At 38.1% G+C, this 19,053-nt stretch overlaps 1 protein-coding gene across 8 annotated transcripts in view; it reads left to right on the top strand.

Annotated features, from left to right (window-relative positions):
* Nucleotides 1–19,053, top strand: part of IFT81 (intraflagellar transport 81) — a 66,713-nt gene that overhangs the window by 3,847 nt on the left and 43,813 nt on the right. For all 8 annotated transcript variants that reach the window (XM_043529229.1, XM_007058284.4, XM_043529227.1 and 5 more), the window contains exons 5-8: nt 3,885–3,974; nt 5,185–5,250; nt 5,570–5,680; nt 7,026–7,110. In XM_043529229.1, coding sequence (XP_043385164.1) covers nt 3,885–3,974; nt 5,185–5,250; nt 5,570–5,680; nt 7,026–7,110 — 352 coding nt within the window. The remainder of the gene's footprint in view (nt 1–3,884; nt 3,975–5,184; nt 5,251–5,569; nt 5,681–7,025; nt 7,111–19,053) is intronic.

Here is a 19,053-nt window from a genome sequence, read left to right as displayed (position 1 = left end):
GTAGTGTTTTAGATGAATTTGCTACCCAGCTATTATTTTAAATTAATAAAATAGGTAAAAGGAAGGGCAAAGGGATGGTTTAGGGGATTATTGCTTGGGCAGGCTAAGAAAAAATGTGTTTTTAAAAGTGTGTTAGCTACACCTTTTAAGTAAGTGGTGTTCAAAACCATGTTAACACCTAATGTAGACGGGGTTTAACGCTTTTAAAAAACCACCACCAAGTTTTTAATATCTGAGCTAACATACATTTTTCCTATTCTAGACAAGGCCATGGAGTTTTTCACTGTAGGTAACTCATTGTAATCTGTCCCCAGACATTAGTGACTGCATGCCATTGTCTTCTGATTGCTTTTTGATTACTCAAGTAAAATCCATTGGTGGTCTATTCAATTTCTAGCAGACCGATATCTATGTTCTTTGGATAAACAAAGGACTTCCGTTGCCAACGCTGACATTCCAGCATTTTTTTGTGAACCTTAAATGTGGATCTTAAGTAATTAAACTGGGTGGGTCTGAAATTTAAAGCCAATGAAATGTAATTAAGATGTGTGTTCAGATTTAAATTATCTGAGCTACATGGTTAGTTAATTTCTATGCAGTATTTTTAGTGCATTTCATTAGTCATTCATGAAATCAATATTATGGAATGTTTGTAACAAGTAGCACTAAATACTTGTTATGCATCACGAAAGCTGTATAGCTGCATGGAGGTTTGGACAACCTCCCCCCCCTCTTTTTTTTTTGTAACCATCGTCAGTCTCTGATTTTATAACTTTAAAATAACTAAACAGAAGCAGCAGTTAGAAAAAGGAATGTAAGATTGTATGTTTGTTCAGTATGTGGCAGTCCTAATTTGTATAAATATCCAACTCTCTTGTTCCCATTACGTAAATTGTGTTCCTTTTTGGGATTAGAATAATATAACTATATTATTAAACTAATGCTGTACAGCAGTGGTTCCCAAACTTGTTCCGCCGTTTGTGCAGCGAAAGCCCCTGGCAGGCCGGGCCGGTTTGTTTACTTGCCGCGTCTGTAGGTTTGGTTGATCGCGGCTCCCAGTGGCCACGGTTCGCTGCTCCAGGCCAATGGGAGCGCTGGAAGCGGCGGTGTGCCGCTTCTTTTGCCGCCGCTTCTAGCAGCTCCCATTGGCCTGGAGCAGCGAACCGCGGCCACTGGGAGCCGCGATCGGCCGAATGTGCGGACGCGGCAGGTAAACGAACCGGCCTGGCCTGACAGGGGCTTTCCCTGCACAGGTGGTGGAACAAGTTTGGGAATCACTGCTGTACTGACTAGTTCAAAATAGAAGCTGGAATAATATACCAGCTTTTATGCAATTTGACATTACCATGTGAGAGTATTTAAATGCTGATGAAGTTAATCAAGTTTCACTGACTGTATCTGGCTATGCAAATGTACAACGTATTTTAGGGATAGACATCAACAATTCACATATGACTTCTTGGAAGTAGCATAGCTAATGCAGGTTTCTTTGGTATATGGTACTTTGCTTACTTGTATTTTTCCGATTACTTAAGCAGGTGACTTGAAGAAATTACCAGTTTCCAGGCCATGCTGTCATCTGGGAATCAAATTGGCTGTAGTTTATATTAAATAACCAAGAAAACATAGACCTAAACCTCTGTGGCCAATCTTTGATTAACTTTCCCCCATGGCATTGATAGTCATGCCATCACTGAACCTATAAGCTTTCTTGGGTTGCTTGTGTGTGTCTCCTGTTGCATGTGCTGTGTGTACTCCTTCTCCAGCTGCCACTGATAGTTCCATCCAGTCAAACTGGCCAACCATACTCTTGTTATGGTCCAACATACTATACTGGGCCTTCACTCAAGTGTATCCCCCATTCATGAAATACTGAGTCTTTCCCATGTGGATACTATTGGCTTTAAGCCTCCCAACCCATGAGCTACTGGGAGGTGGATCATCTGAGTGCAGCCTCTTCCCTGGATTGTGGAAAGAGGAATATGTCAAGCCACAAAAGAAAGCCAAAGAAAATACCAGCTATGCACACTTCTCCATGAGTATGTAACTATACAGTGTCTCTGGATCCCAAATGAAGAAGGATAATAGAAAATAGAAATGGAAAAGCCCTTCCAGATAATCTGATCATCCACAGATGCCAATGCAAGATTGTTGTTTACAGTATACTTTTCTAGGGCTTTGGCCAGTCTTGTTTTAAATGTCCCAAGCTCTGGACTTCCATCACTTCCCTTGGGAAACTGTTCCACAAGCTAACTGATCTTCGTGTATAAAAGCTTTCGTTATCATCATCATCCATTTTTCTTTTATTATTATTATTTATCATTTATACTGCTGTAGTGCCTAAAGGCCACAATTTCACCCCACTTCTCCACGGCTTGTCTACACAGGATGTAACTGCATAGTAAGCCAGGGTGTGAATCTATAGCGCAGCAGTTGGCCACACAGTAATGTCCTAGATGGACAGTGCCACAGTGTACTAAAAGTTCTGTAGTGCACTTCGAAATAATCCCGTTTCAGTCAGCACTACATCAAAGCACACTATGGAACTTTTAGTGTGCAGTAGTAGTGTCCACTGTAGATTACTTCATGATAAGCCAGGTATTAATGTCCCTTAATAGACAAGCCCTTAGTCATGTTTCTACTCCCACCTCTTTATAAATTATTCCTTGTCATCATTGATGCATACATCTTATCGTGTCTCCCTCTCTGTATGTCACTTAGCCACGCTATATGTATTTCATCTTTTACTATTTTCTTGTAAATCAGTCCCTCAAGCCCTTAATCATTTTGTTGTTGTTCTCTGAATTCCTTCCACTTTGTCAGTATGTGTCTGATATTGAAGTGCCCAGAACACAATGTAGTATTCCAGTTGCTATCTCAGCAGAGTTATTTTGAAAAGAAAAATCACTTCACTGCTTTGTGAAATGATACTTTTCCCATATTGTGTTGAACATTCATATCTAATTTGCTCTTGCAAGGGAATAAGAGAGCACTTGCAGGTCAGTTTTTAGGTTTCTCCATTTTATTTAATGTCTGTGTTTCTGTGGGCATTATCTTTCCTTGGATGTTAGTTTGCATTTTTCCAAATTTAATCTAATTTTATTTCCTACCTATATTTCTAAACTCTCTAGGTCTTCTGGTATTATTTCTCTACCTGCACTTACTTGAACATTGACTCTCAGTTTAGGATCACTGGTGGGAACACAATGGCTTAGAAGTAGCATGCGGTATACTATCTTCTATCAAATCTATTGTAGTATTTAAACTTCCCCACTCACCGTAGCATCTAGCACATTGGACTCAATTCTGCAAGGGCTAAGCGCTCTGGCCCCAATTACAGTCTATGGCACTACTCACATGCTTAAGTGCTTTGTTGGAGTGACGCCAGAGTGGTCAGTACCTTGCATGCTCAAGAAGCTTGTGAAACTTGTATTTGCATTCTCAGATCAAGATTTTCCTCTCTGGGCTGTTAGGGTTACACAGGAAGTGTACTCAGACCTAGGGAGAGCCATATACCAACCAACCAACCAATGACTCTTACTGAGGACATACATGGATTAACTCCCAGTGGAGCCAAGCAAGTCTTCCTTAGAACTATGCTGGCTGCAATATGTGTCCCTGAGAAAAGCATTAAAGCAGGGGAGAAATTGTGGGGTTCATGAGGGCACCCTCAAATAAAAGGTTGTTCGCTGCAATGGTGTAATAAACGTGAATGTCTACTTTATATGTTGACTATTTTTCAGATGAGAAAACAGCTAAATGACCATGTGTTCACAGTGCTGATCTTTGTGCACATATGGTATTAATAAAAAGCAACGTAGTGATTTGCAACCTATTAGATACAGTGCTGGCTTTGAGGTTTTTCTTTCCCTTGTGTTTTGTAGTATGAAGATCTGATAGAAGCCTTTAAAAACCTGCATAAGGAATGTGAGCAGCTCAAGACTTCTGGCTTCTCCACTGCAGAAATAAGACGGGTAAAAACAAAGCCAAACCCAAAAGAAACCATAGATTTCCAACATTTTTGTCCAGATTGTATCTTAAATCTGTTTGTTTCATTTTCATCAGTTCCATGGGCCCCCTGCAGTGCTTAGTGTGTACAGGTCAGCGCTAATAGATACTGCAGCTTTGTTCTGCTTAGCTGGACTAGTTCTCTGCTGACAAAGGAAGAACGAGACCTAAGGTCACGCTCAGAACTGTGTCTTCTGCAGCACATTGTGAAGCAGTGCTGCCAAGACACAGGACTGGCCTCAATAATAAGATTTTCAAATATTAATACTGCATTTCCCTCTGAACACACATTGTCTATAAAACCTCTTTCTTTAGTAATGTAGGGTAACATTTTCAGAAGGTGACTTAGGAGTCAACTGAAAGCAACAGAAATGTTGAAAAGTAAATTCAATTATAGAAGTTATTTCAGTTATGAGAATCTAGGTGGTGTTATTATTAAATAAGGGTATTTTCATAAAGACCCTAATGGAGCAAAGCATGTAAGCACATGCCTAGCTTTTCAGAGGGACTGCTCACATGCTTAAAATTAAGCATGTGTTTAAGTGCTATGCTGGATTGTGGCCTAAATATATAGTGCCTGTTTCTCCTCTCACATCATTGTAAAACAATGGAGAGACATCACTGTAAAGAAGGGTAAGTGAGAACAGTAATCAGACCCATGGTTTATAAACAGAGTATCTCTTTAAATGTAATTTCACTGGAAAAATGGCAGAATGCAGCTCTCTTATGTAACTGAATGCAAAACTGGAATTCAAACATCTATCTGCATAGAAGTGGACATGATGGCAGCTTTTAAGGGCATACATGTTACAGGATCAAATTTGGAATTGTCTTCATGGTTTTGTTTTTTTCTAATCATCAAAGAAATCCATGTGCTCACATTTTAAATGGGCACAATAATTACATGGTGAATGCTATGCTGTTATCTAGCCTGTTCTACATAAAGATTGTGAGGGTTGGAATGATAAGACGAAAGAGAGAGCAGGACTAGAGCCTTGGATGATCAGACCATGAATCAATGAAGTTGCAAGTGTATCAGTATGTAAAAGGACAGATTCCGATTTTGCTTACTCCACGTTTACATGACTGTAATAGAGTCTGGCCCAACTCCTATATTATAATATAATATAATATTGTAAGTACATTAGTATTTTGTTTATTTTTGCTGCTTTGTAGGATATCACTGCAATGGAAGAGGAGAAAGATCAGCTCATCAAGAGAGTGGAGCGTCTTAAGAAGAGGGTAATGAGAGAAGTAACACTGTAATATTTCAGTGTCACAGTCCTTGGCTTGCAACTCTGATTTAGGAATGCAAACAAGGATTAAGATGAACATGCTGTATGTCTGAGGAAGGAATTGAATAACTAATTGACGGAAAGGGAATCTCCCTCAGCAATAGTCCAAAGTTTTTAAGGACCTTGAATCCAGTGCCTTACTGTCATCTCTAAGTAGCAATATATATGGAAAGGAAGTGCTAAGTGGCTTTGTGAGACATATGATCACACTAATTTATTTCTCAACTATCTGACAGTAACGTGCACTATTTATCCATGTGCTGTAGGTGGAGACGGTGCAAAACCATCAACGAATGCTTGAAATAGCAAGACAGCTTCGAGTAGAGAAAGAGAGAGAAGAATCTTTAGCCCAGCAGAAACAAGAACAAAAGAATCAGGTATCCATGTAAAAGCAAATCTGTTAAACATAAGGAAATAGATGTTTGGCTTTATTTGGGGATGAGCCCTAGGTAGGTTTTTAAAAGAGTAACACTGAAGATGATATTAGGTGACCATGTGTATATCCTCCCCCAGGAAATTAAAACCTATTTTTAACAGGAATATTTTAGTAAATTTCTATACTAGGGGTTTGATCCAGAAGGATGCTGAGCACCTTTCAAGTGTTTGGCAGTCTTAACTGCTACTGACATCAAAGCCACTTAAGAACTCTGTGCTCTGTGGCATATTATTGTATTACTGAGAGACAGAGGATTGAATTTATTGTAGTGAGCAAATATTGATTTGATGTGGTTTGTACTTGTATGTGTTTCCATTAAGATTTAAGATGGGAAATAGCAGAAACAAACACAATGACATTGCACTACCCTGTTTTGTGGGATGTGGGTTTAAGAGTAACCTTACGATTTTGTCTTTCCAACTTGAAAATCATGTGTATCATAGATATAACATGCTTGATTGGAAGTGGTTGGTATCAGAATGGCTGGACTTTGCTTCCAGGTCACACTGACAAAACAAGACTTTTTAACGAAGCCCAGTGCTGTCTGATGGCATTGTTTGTTATACCAGCTAGCCAACTTTTGACGACTAGTGTGAACTGGCAAAATGTACTGAAAGAAAAAGTCAAAGATTTTAGTATTGCAGGCTTCATTTGTGTTTGGCGCTTGTGCAGAAGTTATTGGATTCTTTCTCAGCTGCTGAGTCCTAGCTTGACATCTGGGTTAGACCACAAGTGAAATGAACTTGATGTTCAGCTAGTTTCACTTCTTAGTGGATATTTGTCCAAATCACAAAAATACTATTCAAGCAGGTGCTGTTTAGCATCAAACTTGGCAGTGTCTTCTCAAACTTGGCTCAATATTATAGCGGGTTGCTGCGAGAACTCATCCGCATTGCCGAAGCACTGTAAGGATACTTCTCCAGTACCTCCCTTAGCGCTCCCTGATCCTAGTTACTGCTTTTTGTCCTTACCTTCATGAATACTAGCATTTTTTATTTTTAAAAAATTATTAAATGAGTTTTTGTGCCATAAAGAAAAAATCACTCAGATGTAGCTCAAGAAGTATATATTCTTTAATTCTAAAATGCAACAAATAAAACTAAACTAATTGTTGAAGCATTTGTTTTTGCATTGTAAGAACATACTACTTTTGTCTTGTGGAACAGATGTTCTCCAGGTGCAAACTGTTACCATTTTTTGTATTTTGAGCATCTTGTTGATATCATATTTCATTGTTGCATTCCAAAAGAATACATATATTAATAGAGTCAATTGTCTTTTTTAAGCTGTTCCATGCAGAGCAGAGGCTGCAAAGAGTACAGCTCCAGCTGAAAGATATGCAACATGCAGTCGTGGATTCAAAGCCTGAAAGTGAGTAACAATCCATAAATGTTGCTTTTTATTTCCCGTGGTGTTAGAGGCAGGCAGAATCAAAGTTGCATGATAATGATTTATTATCTTAAAGTGCCAGAAAGGAACTTCAAAAAAGACAAAGAAAGAAACAGTCTGTACAGTGAAGAGCTTACAATCTGAAATTTGGTCAGCCCTGGCACAAGAAAGAATGAGGGAGACAAATAGTAGAGAGTGAGGAGGGAGGGGTTAGAATGATAGCAACGCGAGTGTCTCAGTTTAGGCATGTACATGCTTTTGTGGCTTAATTAATTTTTTTTAATGTTTAAAGAATAAAATATTCAATATTAATGATCATATACTAGAAGGAGAGATGACTGGAATTAAAAATGACCAGTGTTGTAAAAGTAGATGGATTTAATACTGGGTTTTTTAAACAGGAAGATTTTATGTGTATCATGTCTGTGACTGGGGAAGAGAATATATAAAATACTGACTTTTTCAGAAATGAGCATGTACATGTAACATTGGGATAAGTATAGACTTCTTTTCCATAATTCCCTTCATTTGGCAAAATAGTTGGCTGAAAAAAACCTTTGAAACATTTTTATAGCTGGTAGAGCAGATTAGCACTGCAGTTTTTATGAAACTTGAAATAAAGTCAATTCCCAGTTATACTTACGTCCCAGTGCACAAATTGCCTGGGGTGCTCTGTTCTTTCTATGTAACTGTTGCCCATATAGTTTTATAGGACTAGATTCTGTCACCCTTACTCATCACATGGAGTACGTCTTAGTCTATGAATAGCCCCACTGCAATCAGTGGGATTAGTCACAGACTAAGGTTCTACTCCAATGTGAGTAAGATTATAAAACTCATCCCATTGTAAAACCATGTAGAGGCAAGATATATGCATGGCTAATTCTGTCTCCTAAAGCAATCGTATGATACTTAAGTTTCTAACTACTGAGTCATTTAAAGGAAAAAGTAAGTACCAGTGTCCAGTGGTTGGAGCACAAAAGTGAGGTTCAAATCAAGGTTCTCTTCCCATCTATATGTCTGACATGTGATCTTGGGCAAAACACTTCTCAGTGTCTTGGTTTCCTCTTCTATAGTATGCAGATGATGCTCATAGGATTCGTTAGAGGCTTAATATATTAATGTTTATACAATCACTGAGGGTGAAATTCACTGCTGTATAGAGGGTTAGCACAAGACTTAAGTGGATCATAAAACTTGAGTTGACCCTTTTCCCAGGATGAGTTTCATCCTGGGTAGTTAGGATGGAAGGTGCTGTATAAGTGCTAATTACTATTATAATGGTATTAGCCACGAAAAGGTATGGCCTGGATCGTGCCACTGTTCCCGGACTTCTGCTTCCTGTAAAGCCCTATTAGATTATTGGAGATCTGCAGACACTCAGAGTTCCACCCACGTAACAGAATCGGGGCTGTGTTTATGTGTGTTTAGATTTGTGTGTTGCCAAATAAAGTGTTGGCCTTCCCCTTCTGGTACTTTAAATGGTCTAATAGCAGCACATAGATGAATCAGCTGGTTCGAATTCTAGGACACCAAATCCGCTCTCAAAAAGTAGGGCGTCTAGTTTTCAGCAGATCGCATTGTTTATCTTAAAATGTACAGTCTCCTTTACCAAGTGTTCTTAGTAATTGTAATTGTTCATAGTTGCCCAGTCAGCTACCAAGGTGATAGAAATCTCAGATTGATCACAGAATTTACAAAACAGGATGTATGAAGGAGGTCTAATTCACATACTGTTAAAATAAATGAATACAGGTTCAGTTTTTATGTTGTGTAATGAACAGAATGAGAAGACTAATGCCCTCATTTCTAACTTTTAACTCTTTTAAAAAAATTCCTCCTAGAAATACACAGTGGAGAAGATAATATTTGCACACTTATGGCATGAGGGCTGATGAAGCAGCGATTTGCAAACTTCTTCTTTTCTTTTTTTTTTTTTAACCTGGTTGATGCCTGCAAGAAAACAGCATAAATGGGGTAGGAATCAGGTCTTAAAATGGTGATATACAAAATTATGAAGAAATTGAAGAATTTAATTCTGTATGGCTGAAAAAAGAAAAATGGGGATGCAGCATCAGCATGTCAACTTCAAATGGAACTAAACAGGGATCTGAATTGCATGCTTTTCTCAAAAGAAGTATGTAGGGCTTTTGTAACCATTCCATTTTCTCAGTAGTGGTACTCAGCTGCCAGAGATGTAGCCATACCAAAGCTAAGTCAGCATTTCTGCACCAGTTCCAAGTTTTTTTTATTATTATTATTTTTAGTCCAATGGAAACTTTATGGGTTAGTTTTATCTTTGCTTACAGAAGCAAAGGCAGGATAGTAAAAAAAAGTCAGTAAACTTATCATTTCGTCACTGAGATAAAAACACAGATTAGATTAATATACTGAGATATCTCATCTTCTGCCTTGCTTGCAAAAGAGAACCAAGTGTTCAGAGATCCTGGGCTAAATCCTGGCATCCTTACTTAAGTAAAGACCCTGTTGAAGTTTTGACTGAGTAAAGGTTCCAGGATTTGGGTTTCTGATTGGGTTTCTGATTGTAACTAGCGTTGGGGAGAAGCAAAGGTACTGCTCTCCAGAGCAATTATAACATAACCAATATGGTTTACAAAAATTAAGTTAGATGACATAAGTGGATTAAGTAGGGTTCAGTTTATTGCTTTGTTGGTCTGTAGTTGGAGCTATTATATCTCTTAAATGTTTTGCTGCAGCTCTTTTAGGATGTCTATTCTTACCACTTCAAATCTATGTTAGTTTAGAGGCTGTCTGAAAGCAATACCACTGAGACTCACTGAAGGTTTGGTATTTTCTCCCCTAAAATCATTCTCCTCAGTTTTCAATCTGTATCAGATTCTTTCACTTCTGACACAAGAAGGAAAATCTGTTTAGTGAGTGTATTGCTCTTCAGTGAGTGCTTAATTGGGAGCATTCTATCTGTCTTTCTAATTCATATTACTGTGATCTGATTTTGAATTCTTTTTCTCCATGGTTACATCAACACTTCGAGCTGGGGCTGTAATTCCCAGCTGGAGGAGACATACTTACGCTAGCTCTCATCAAGATAGTGTGCTGAAAATAGTGTGTTTCACCATGGCATCATGAGCAGTGGGAGGGGCTAGCTGCCCGGAGAACATGTGTAGGGTCTCAGGTGGGCAGCTAGCCTGTCCCACCACGTGCATTGCCATGGCTACACTCTATTTTTAGTGAATTAGCTCAATGAGAGTTACACAAGTATGTCCCCTCCAACTGGAAATTACACCCCCCAGCTTGAAGGGTACACATACCTCATGTTATGAACTAAAATTAAGTTAATTTTAAGAAAAGCTTATGAAAATGGAACTAGGTCACTATTTCTTATTGTGTCAATGTGCAATTAATATCGGTGTGCTTTAACCTTGCCAGGAAAATATTACAACTAATTGTTACTAGAGGTTTTATTCTTCTAGAAGTGTAGCTCAGGTAAGTGATTTAAAAGATGTATTGTACCATGAAAAATGGTTGACCATTGTACTAGTCTATATAGGTTTTCTGTTAAGTGTTTTGAAGTGACTGTTCTCCTTGGTTTCACTATGGCACCCCATCCCGGTTTCATTAAGTTCAGCATTTCTTAATAGTTTGCTTAACTGTGGAGGCAGTTGTTGCTGCTGTTAGTACTAAAGTAGGTGGCATGAATTTGCAGTTTCTAATTTTTTGCCCAGGATATGACATAGTATTTTTGTTGACAGTGGTCAGTAGCAGAGGGTTTGGAAAATCTAACTCATGCTTTCTCAGCAAGATTGCCCTCGATTTGCTTTGAATATCTCTGCTGGCACAAACACAAATTGTTAATGCCAAGAAGGGAACTGAATTACATAAATTCTTGGTTCTTGTCCACTGTAGAGAACACTATTGTTCATTTCATTGGCACGGATACCGGGATGTGGATGACTAGCTGTAAAATATTGATTAAAATAATATATTAAGATGACTATCGTTGATAAGTGGTAAAATTGGTACACTTGGTCAAATTAATAAATAGTAATAGGATCAGAGGGATAGCCACTTTAAAATACCAGTAAAAGAGGAATTACTTCATATAAACCGTATCTGATATTTAACCTTAATCTGTACATATGATGAAAGAGAAGCATAAGATGCTCTTATTAAAATACATTACATTTAATTTAAAAAGATAATTAAAAAATTATTTGTAACCTATGTCATTATAAATGCACTGTATTTGGTTCACTGAAGTTTCTTCCTTTAAATTCTTAGGGACGAATTCTTCCCACAGATCCTCATGTTCAACTCCCACTGAAGTCAAAGTTGTGTATCGTAGGGTAGATTCTTGCTCATAATTAAAAAAGAAGAGTTAATTTTAAAAAAGAAATCAGATCACTGTTGCATATTGGAGTTTGTTTCTCAGAGGTTTCATGAAAGAGCTCATTGATCTGGTGTTGACAAATAAGCCATATTTTAATGGATTTCTCATACACTTGCATTGAAATCAGGCTGGTGTCCCCAAATCCCTAACATTTGGATGAGGGATATTTTTTTTCACCTTACTTTTAAATAAAAAGTGAAATTAAAGAGGAAAGGTGACAATAAAGATAGACTCAGGTTCTTATCCAGGTCTCTGCTTCAACCCTGAGGCAGTGGTTTCTCTGGCAGTTGGGATGGGGGATAAAGACAGTCCTCTCCCAGGGCTTACTCTAATAGCAGAACAGCACCACAGCTTTTATAGGACCTGATTCAAAGCCTAGTGAAATTGGTGGAAAGTCTTTTGTTGACTTCAGTGGGCGTTAGATCACAACCACAGAACACAGCTCTGTAGTGGGCATGGAGCACCCAACTCTCCGCATGTAGCAGAGCTGTACCAGTCCTGCTGCATTTCATGTGATATGTGGCTGTGGAGGCAGATGGAGGATTTGCTCCTGATACCTTAAACTCATGTAGAATCTGATTCTTCTCCCGTTGAACTCAATGACAAAATTCCCATTGACTTCAGCTGAGGTAAGATTGGTCCATCAATTAAAGAAATTATTAGTTAAAAGCTGAAACTCCTGTCCTTAATGTGACCCATTGTGCTTAGACAGTTCATAGATGTCTCTGACAATGATGTGATCTAGCACATATACAGTATGTGTTGCAATACAGAGGCATAATAAGATGACAATAGCTTAATCCTTAATTTTTCACTGCTTTGTTTTTGGGTTTTAATTAAGAACATTTGGGCCAGATTTTCAGCCTTGGCCTGTTTCTTTGTGCCCATTTTTGCAGGTACAGATTATTGATTGACTTTTGCATATGCAAAAGTGAGTGCAGAAACCAGAGAAAAGACTGAGACTGATTGAAAAATAGCCATTAAAATTAAAGTATGTCCTTTGTGTATTTTTATTATTTATTATAGAGGAGCTGGTAGCTACACATATATTTAGGTTGCTTACCACTTTCTGTAATGAAAGATTCTAGCATACTTTTTTGAGAAGCTCTTATTGGCAGCAGGCCTTTCAGTGAGTAGAAAGCCCTTGAGCCAGAGAAGAGCCTTTTCTTTAGCAAACCTGAATAGAATTTAACGGGCCAAAGTCCACAATCCTACAATAGGGAAAGAACACCACATTAGTTAGAAAAACAATCTGGGTGAAAAGGGAAGTGAAAGAAGCTATAAAAAAATTAAATATATATATCAAATAGAAAAAAGGGGCAGTTGTTAGCAATGAATATCAATTTATAAGATAGGAATTGTAGAAAATTGATATAGGAAGTAAAGGAACAGAAGAAGACATCAGTGGTCAACAGAATTAAGGACAGTAAGGAGTTTTTAAAGTATATTAGAAACAAAAGGAATCTGAACAAAGATATTTGTCCAATACTAGATGGAAATGGTAAAATTGTCAATAATTCAGAAAAGGCAGATGTTTTCAATAAATATTTCTGTTCTATATTTGGGAAAAAGCCAGATGATGTTATCATGTCATATGATGATTAAATACTTTCCATTCCAAGAGCAACTCAGAAGGATGTTAAACAGCAGCCACTAAAGTTAAATATTTTTAAATAGCAGTTCCAGATAACTTGCACCCAAGTGTTTTAAAAGAACTGGCTTAGTAGCTCTTTGGACTGTTAATGTTCATTGTCATTAAGTTTTGAAATATAGGAGAAGATCCCAAGGGCTGGAAGAAGGTAAAATTGTGCCAATATTTAAAGTAAGTAAACAAGATGACCCAAGTAACAATAGGCCTGTCAGCCTGATGTGGATCCCAAGCAAAACAAATACAGGACTCGATTAGTATAGAAGTAAAGGATGTTAATATAACTAGTGCTAATCAACATGTGTATATGAAAGTGGATCTTGTCAAACTAACTTAATTTTTTTTATGATATTACAAGTTTAGTTGATAAAAGTAATAACATTTGGGTAACATACTAAGACTTCTGTAAGTTGTTTGACTTGCTAGCACACAACATTTTAAGAAACTGGCATGTTATAAATTCTACATGGCACATTTAAATGGATTTAAAAACTGGATAAATTTTAGGTCTCAACGTGTAATTATAAAAATAGATTAATCATTGAGCAGGTGTGTTTGTAGTGATGTCCGACAGGAGTTGGGTCCTGGCCCTATGGCTTGTACCACTTTTATCAGCGACCTAGAGGAAAACATCAAATCATCACTGATAAAGTTTGCAGATGACACAAAGCTTGGGGGCAGTGGTAAAAAAGAAAGAGGACAGGTCACTGATACAGAGCTGTCTGGATCACTCAGCAAGCTGGGCCAAGCAACCAGTATGAATTTCAATACAACCAAATGTAAAGTCATACATCTAGGAACAACAAATGTAAGCCATACATACAGGATGGGAATCTCCATCCTGGGAAACAGTGACTGGAACAAAGTCTTGGGGGGCCATAAGGGATAATCCATGAGCTAAACATGAGCTCCCAATGCAATACTGTGGCCAAAAGCGTTAACAAGATCCTTGGATGTTTAAACACAGGATTATTGTGTGGGAGTAGAGAGGTTATATTACATCTGTATTTAGCACTGGTATGATTACTACTGGATTATTATGTCCAGTTCTGATGTCCAGAAGTCAAGAAAGATGTTGAAAAAATGGAGAGTGTTCAGAGAAGAGTCATGAGAATGATTGCTAAACATGCCTTATAGTGAGAGGCTCTCGGGGTTCAATCTGTTTGGCTTATCAAAGAGAAGGTTAAGGGGTGACTTGATCACAGTCTATAGGTACCTAAATGGGAACAGAAGTTTTGATAATTGATGGCTCTTCAATCTAGCAGACAAAGGTATAACAATTTCCAATGTCTGGAAGCTGAAGCTAGACAAATTCATACTGGAAATACGGAGTAAATTTTTAACTGTGAGGGTAATTAACCATTAGAACAATTTACCAAGAGCTGTGATGGATTCTCCATCACTGGAAATTTTAAAATCAAGATTGAATGTTTTTCTAAAAGGTATGTTCTAGTTCGAACAGGAATTAAGGCAGAGAAGTCTTATAGCCAGTTTTGTGTAGGAGGTCATACTATATGATCACAATGGTTCCTTTTGGCCTTATAATCTATGAGATACAAGCTTTTGAAATAATCTTTTCCCTCTGTCATTTGCATTGCTCAGGAAATTTTTTGCAGCATGCAGCAAATAACTCAGGCCCATACCACTGCCAAAGCAACAGTCGTATGCACTGTACTGAGAACGCTTAGGGAGACAACCTCTCAAGGATGAGGAAAGAGAGCCAGAGCAGCTCCCCGATAACCCTCTTGGACCTAGCGCATGGCCCCAGTAGGCCATCCTCCCTTTGGGGATAACAGTTGTCTCCTGCTGCCAGCTAATACAGTTAGTCCTGAAGCTGAAGCTGTGCTGCAGTGATGAAGGTTCAGAGTACAAATCTTCCACTAATGCATGCTGAGGGGCAACGTTACCGTTGCACATAGTAAAATTTGGTTTTACCTTTTTCCTTTTAAAAAACCCTCAAAGAAACAGGAAATTACAAACCAAAAACCTATGTTAAAAAGATATTACTGTGTTATTTTGCTAACTTAAGCACTCAAAAGTTAGGAAATGTCACAACCTTAATTTGGCCCTTTTGCGCGCATTCATTATGATAGTCTTTCATTACATAGATATATACTGTTTTCTTCCACGGGATGCCTGCTTCATTCAATGCCTAGTATGGGTGGTGGTCAGGAAATGAATTAGGGCTGTGTAATGGAAGTGTCTGTAGCATCCATACCTGACTTGCGATACAAATTGGAAGTGGTGAAAAGAAAAAGATGGTGACTGCAGGAAGAGAAGGGATGATCTTATGGTTAAGGCATGTGAATTCTACACAGGAGAAGTCAGTTCTAGACCTGCTTACGTCATGGTCTTCCTATGTGATGTTGAGCAAGTCACTTAAACCAACAGTTTGTCAGGAGGCCACTAACTGTATGTTCCTCATTTTTTTTATCAGATCGGTTAATGTTGCAAATGTTTATGGTACAGATTTGCACAATTAGCAGCTTGGAAAGAACTAAGAGCCTGAGAGCTGAGGCAAGTCTGAATTTATGTTCATTAATAGAATCAGGGCAAGAAAGTTGCCTAATTCCTGCATAACTGAGCAAGCACTAAGTAACTCTTTGCCCATCCCTTTCCTGTAATAAAATAATCTGAATGGAAAACATTAGGAATTGCTGTTAATAGCTTTTCACATGTAAATATGTGGTTGGCAGAAATCTCAGCTAAAATAACCTTTGGGCACTGAACCAAACTTACTGTACAGCTTGTTTAGAGAGAGAGAAAGTCAGAGTTGAAAAAATTAAAAATGAGATTTTGATGTATGTAATGGAAAGATTTAAAGTACACTTGCTTCTCTGCCTTCTAGCCTGGGAATTTGAAAAAAGCATGATTCATTGTCAAACACTGTTTTAAAAAGTTTCAGTTAAACTGCAGAAATAGCATTTAGGTAGCTACTTCCCCATATGTCTAATCCCACAGAGAGTAAAATATTCCAAAATTATTTGTGAAGGAAACTGAGTAGGTTAGTCATCAGTGTTTACACTTTCCCATCAAGTTGTCAAGTTTTGACTTGTTTCACTGCTTTACTGTACCTTCAGGAGCATTCAAGGTATAAGGAGCAATCAAAATTTAGTAGCTTGGTAATAGCTATCAGCTTGTGGAGAAATAAACCCAAATACCAGCAGGTTCAAGCCCCTTGAAGCCAGTTGGTCCCTGCTCCTCTGGAAATGCTTGATTAGAATTTTTAGCTTGATTACAATATGTACAGTGGGATATTTAGAAATGTTAGTAGCATTAGATATAAAGAATAATATTTGAGGGTCATGGTGGATAATCAGCTGAACATGAGGTCCCAATATGACTCTTTGGCCAAAGAGCTAGTGCAAACCTGGGATGCATAAAAAGGGGAATATCAAGTAGGTGTAGAGAAGGTATTTTACCTCCATATTTGGCACTGGTGCGACCACTGCTGGAATACTGTGTCCAGTTCTGGAGCCCACAATTCAAGAAGGATGTTAATAAATTGGAGAGGGCTCAGGAAAGAGTCATGAAGATGATTAAAATATTAGAAAACATGCCTTATAGGACTTAAAGAGCTCAATCTATTTAGCTTAACAAACAGAAGGTTAAGATTACTTGATTACAGTTTATAAGTACCTACAAGGGGAACAAATATTTAATAAGGAGTTCTTCAATCTAGCATATCATAGAAAGTTATGATCCACTGGTTGGAAGTTGAAGCTAAACAAATTCAGAATGGAAATAAGGCATACATTTTAAGTGAGGGTAATTAACCATTGGAAAAATTTACCAAGGTTCGTGGTGGTTTCCCAATCACTGGTAACTTTTAAATCAAGACTGGATGTTTTTTCTAAAAAATCTGCTCTAGGAATTATTGTGGAGACGTTCTACGGCCTTTGTTATATAGGGGGTCAGACTAGATCTAATGGTCCCTTCTAGCCTTGGATTCTATGAATCTATAAGGTTACATATATTGTAACCTCCCTTTCTTATTTAAAAGGAAGTTGGAAAGCTAGAAATCAGCCTAAACTAAAAAACTAGCAGTTAGTGTCAGGGTAAATCAGTTGGCATCACTTTTGTTTCCATGCCAAGGGCCAGGGTTATATATCCCAAACCAGGGATTGTGTTCCTATTCAGTGCTGATGCTGAAGTTTATTACACTGTGTATGTGGGAGAGGTTGCTGCAGTTGTAGAGGTGCTGTGTTTCTGCTGAAACACTAACCATGGGCAGAAGGGACTCAACTCTGATGAAAGGCCTGGTGAAAGTTTAAAATCACAGCATTTTTGGAAAAAGGTGAATCATAACTCTGCTGTGCTGGCCTGCATTTCCTTTGGATAAATCAGATTCTAATGGGCAAGGTGGCAGGTGAGTATTGCTGAGTGCATAATGGCGACTGCATGAACCTACACATTCTATCCCAGTTCTGAAGTCACCATTAAGGCTGCATTTTTATTAATTGTATTTTTTAATGGAAACACTTGACATATTCCATGGAGTAAAACAGTACATTTTGTAGGGCAATATCTATTTTCTAAGCACATGTTTAAATGGTCAGTATAAACAAATTATCCTTATAAACTGCTGGAATGGAAGTGAAGAATTCACTCACTTTTGGATTGTGTCAGTTTTACTTCATTAATAGTACTGCTTTCTCTGGGGGTGGCTGTTTTTCTTCTATGTTTTTAAGACCTTTTCCTCTCTTCCATCTGGTTTAATTCCCTTACGGCAGCTGAAATGAGGACTCTCCCCGCTTCTGTCTAAAAAAACTATTGAAAATAGAAGGGCAAAAAGGATCTGGCCCTCCCCACTTTCCAGATGTAAATAACTACAGGAGAGTCATGACCCCTTTTTCATAGGCCTGTTTCTCATGTTGTTTTGACCTTCTCCCTCTGTTGTTCTCAATGGCAAGACCTCCAGACCCTCAGCCTGAGAAAACCAAAGGGCAGGCCAGCTGACCCGAGCCCTGGTCCCATTCCCACCTGCCTCCTGCATTTCCATCCCTGTCTCAGCAGGATCAATCATATCCATGTGTCTCAGGTTTTTCCCTGCATGTGTGCAATAAGTGAAAAACTGGCAGAGTCTGAATTTCATGTTTTTCTTGGCATAGCTAATTTAACGTTTTCTGTAATATCTGTGACAACCATGAAAATAACAGCCATGCTTCTAAAGCACTTTGGATAGCTACAGCACCACTAGTCTTTTTTGTGTCCATCAAACCGATGAAAATATTCTAAAATACCTCTCCCCACTGTCATATTATCTTGTGTATGCTTTCCAAATCATAGTCCTTGGCACTAGTATCTTAGAGAACTAATTGAGCTATTACCACCTACTGTCATCAGAAGACTGTACAATGTAATTTTAAAAATCTCACAGCTACTTGACAGAGTAAACTAATTTCCCACTGGTTGTGAATTTTACTTATCTGGATGTATTAATGTTCCTTTCTGAATTAGCAGGAAAATAGGCTAACCTACTATACCTAGCAAGAGCAAAGTGGTCATAAGCTTGGTAACAGGCAGTGCACATCAGGCTTCTACAGAGCAAACAATGCTCTCTCCTGTTGCATCCATGGACAGAAACCTCAGCAATTTCTTCTTGTCTTTTTCTATTTCATTTTCATTTTCAGTATTCTTAATCAATGTACAGTTGTGTGATTTTTTTTTTTTAAGAGAACTCTGGCAGTTTGAAGGAGTCTTAAAGTGAGCATAAATTGCAAATCATTCACTTTTAGGCTCCTATACCCTGCCAGAGCAGTGTAAAGGGGCCTTACTGTAAATGAGAATCAGGCTGAACAGGGTCAGAGACTATCAGAAATTTGCACATCAGACAGGACAAACTCTCACTAAGGCCCATATTAGAACACTTACAAATGCTTATTAAAGAAAATGGGTCAAATTCTAG

The sequence above is a fragment of the Chelonia mydas genome, chromosome 15, assembly GCF_015237465.2.
Source record: "Chelonia mydas isolate rCheMyd1 chromosome 15, rCheMyd1.pri.v2, whole genome shotgun sequence".
NCBI lineage: Eukaryota > Metazoa > Chordata > Testudines > Cheloniidae > Chelonia > Chelonia mydas.
This window is presented reverse-complemented; position numbering and strand designations above follow the sequence as displayed.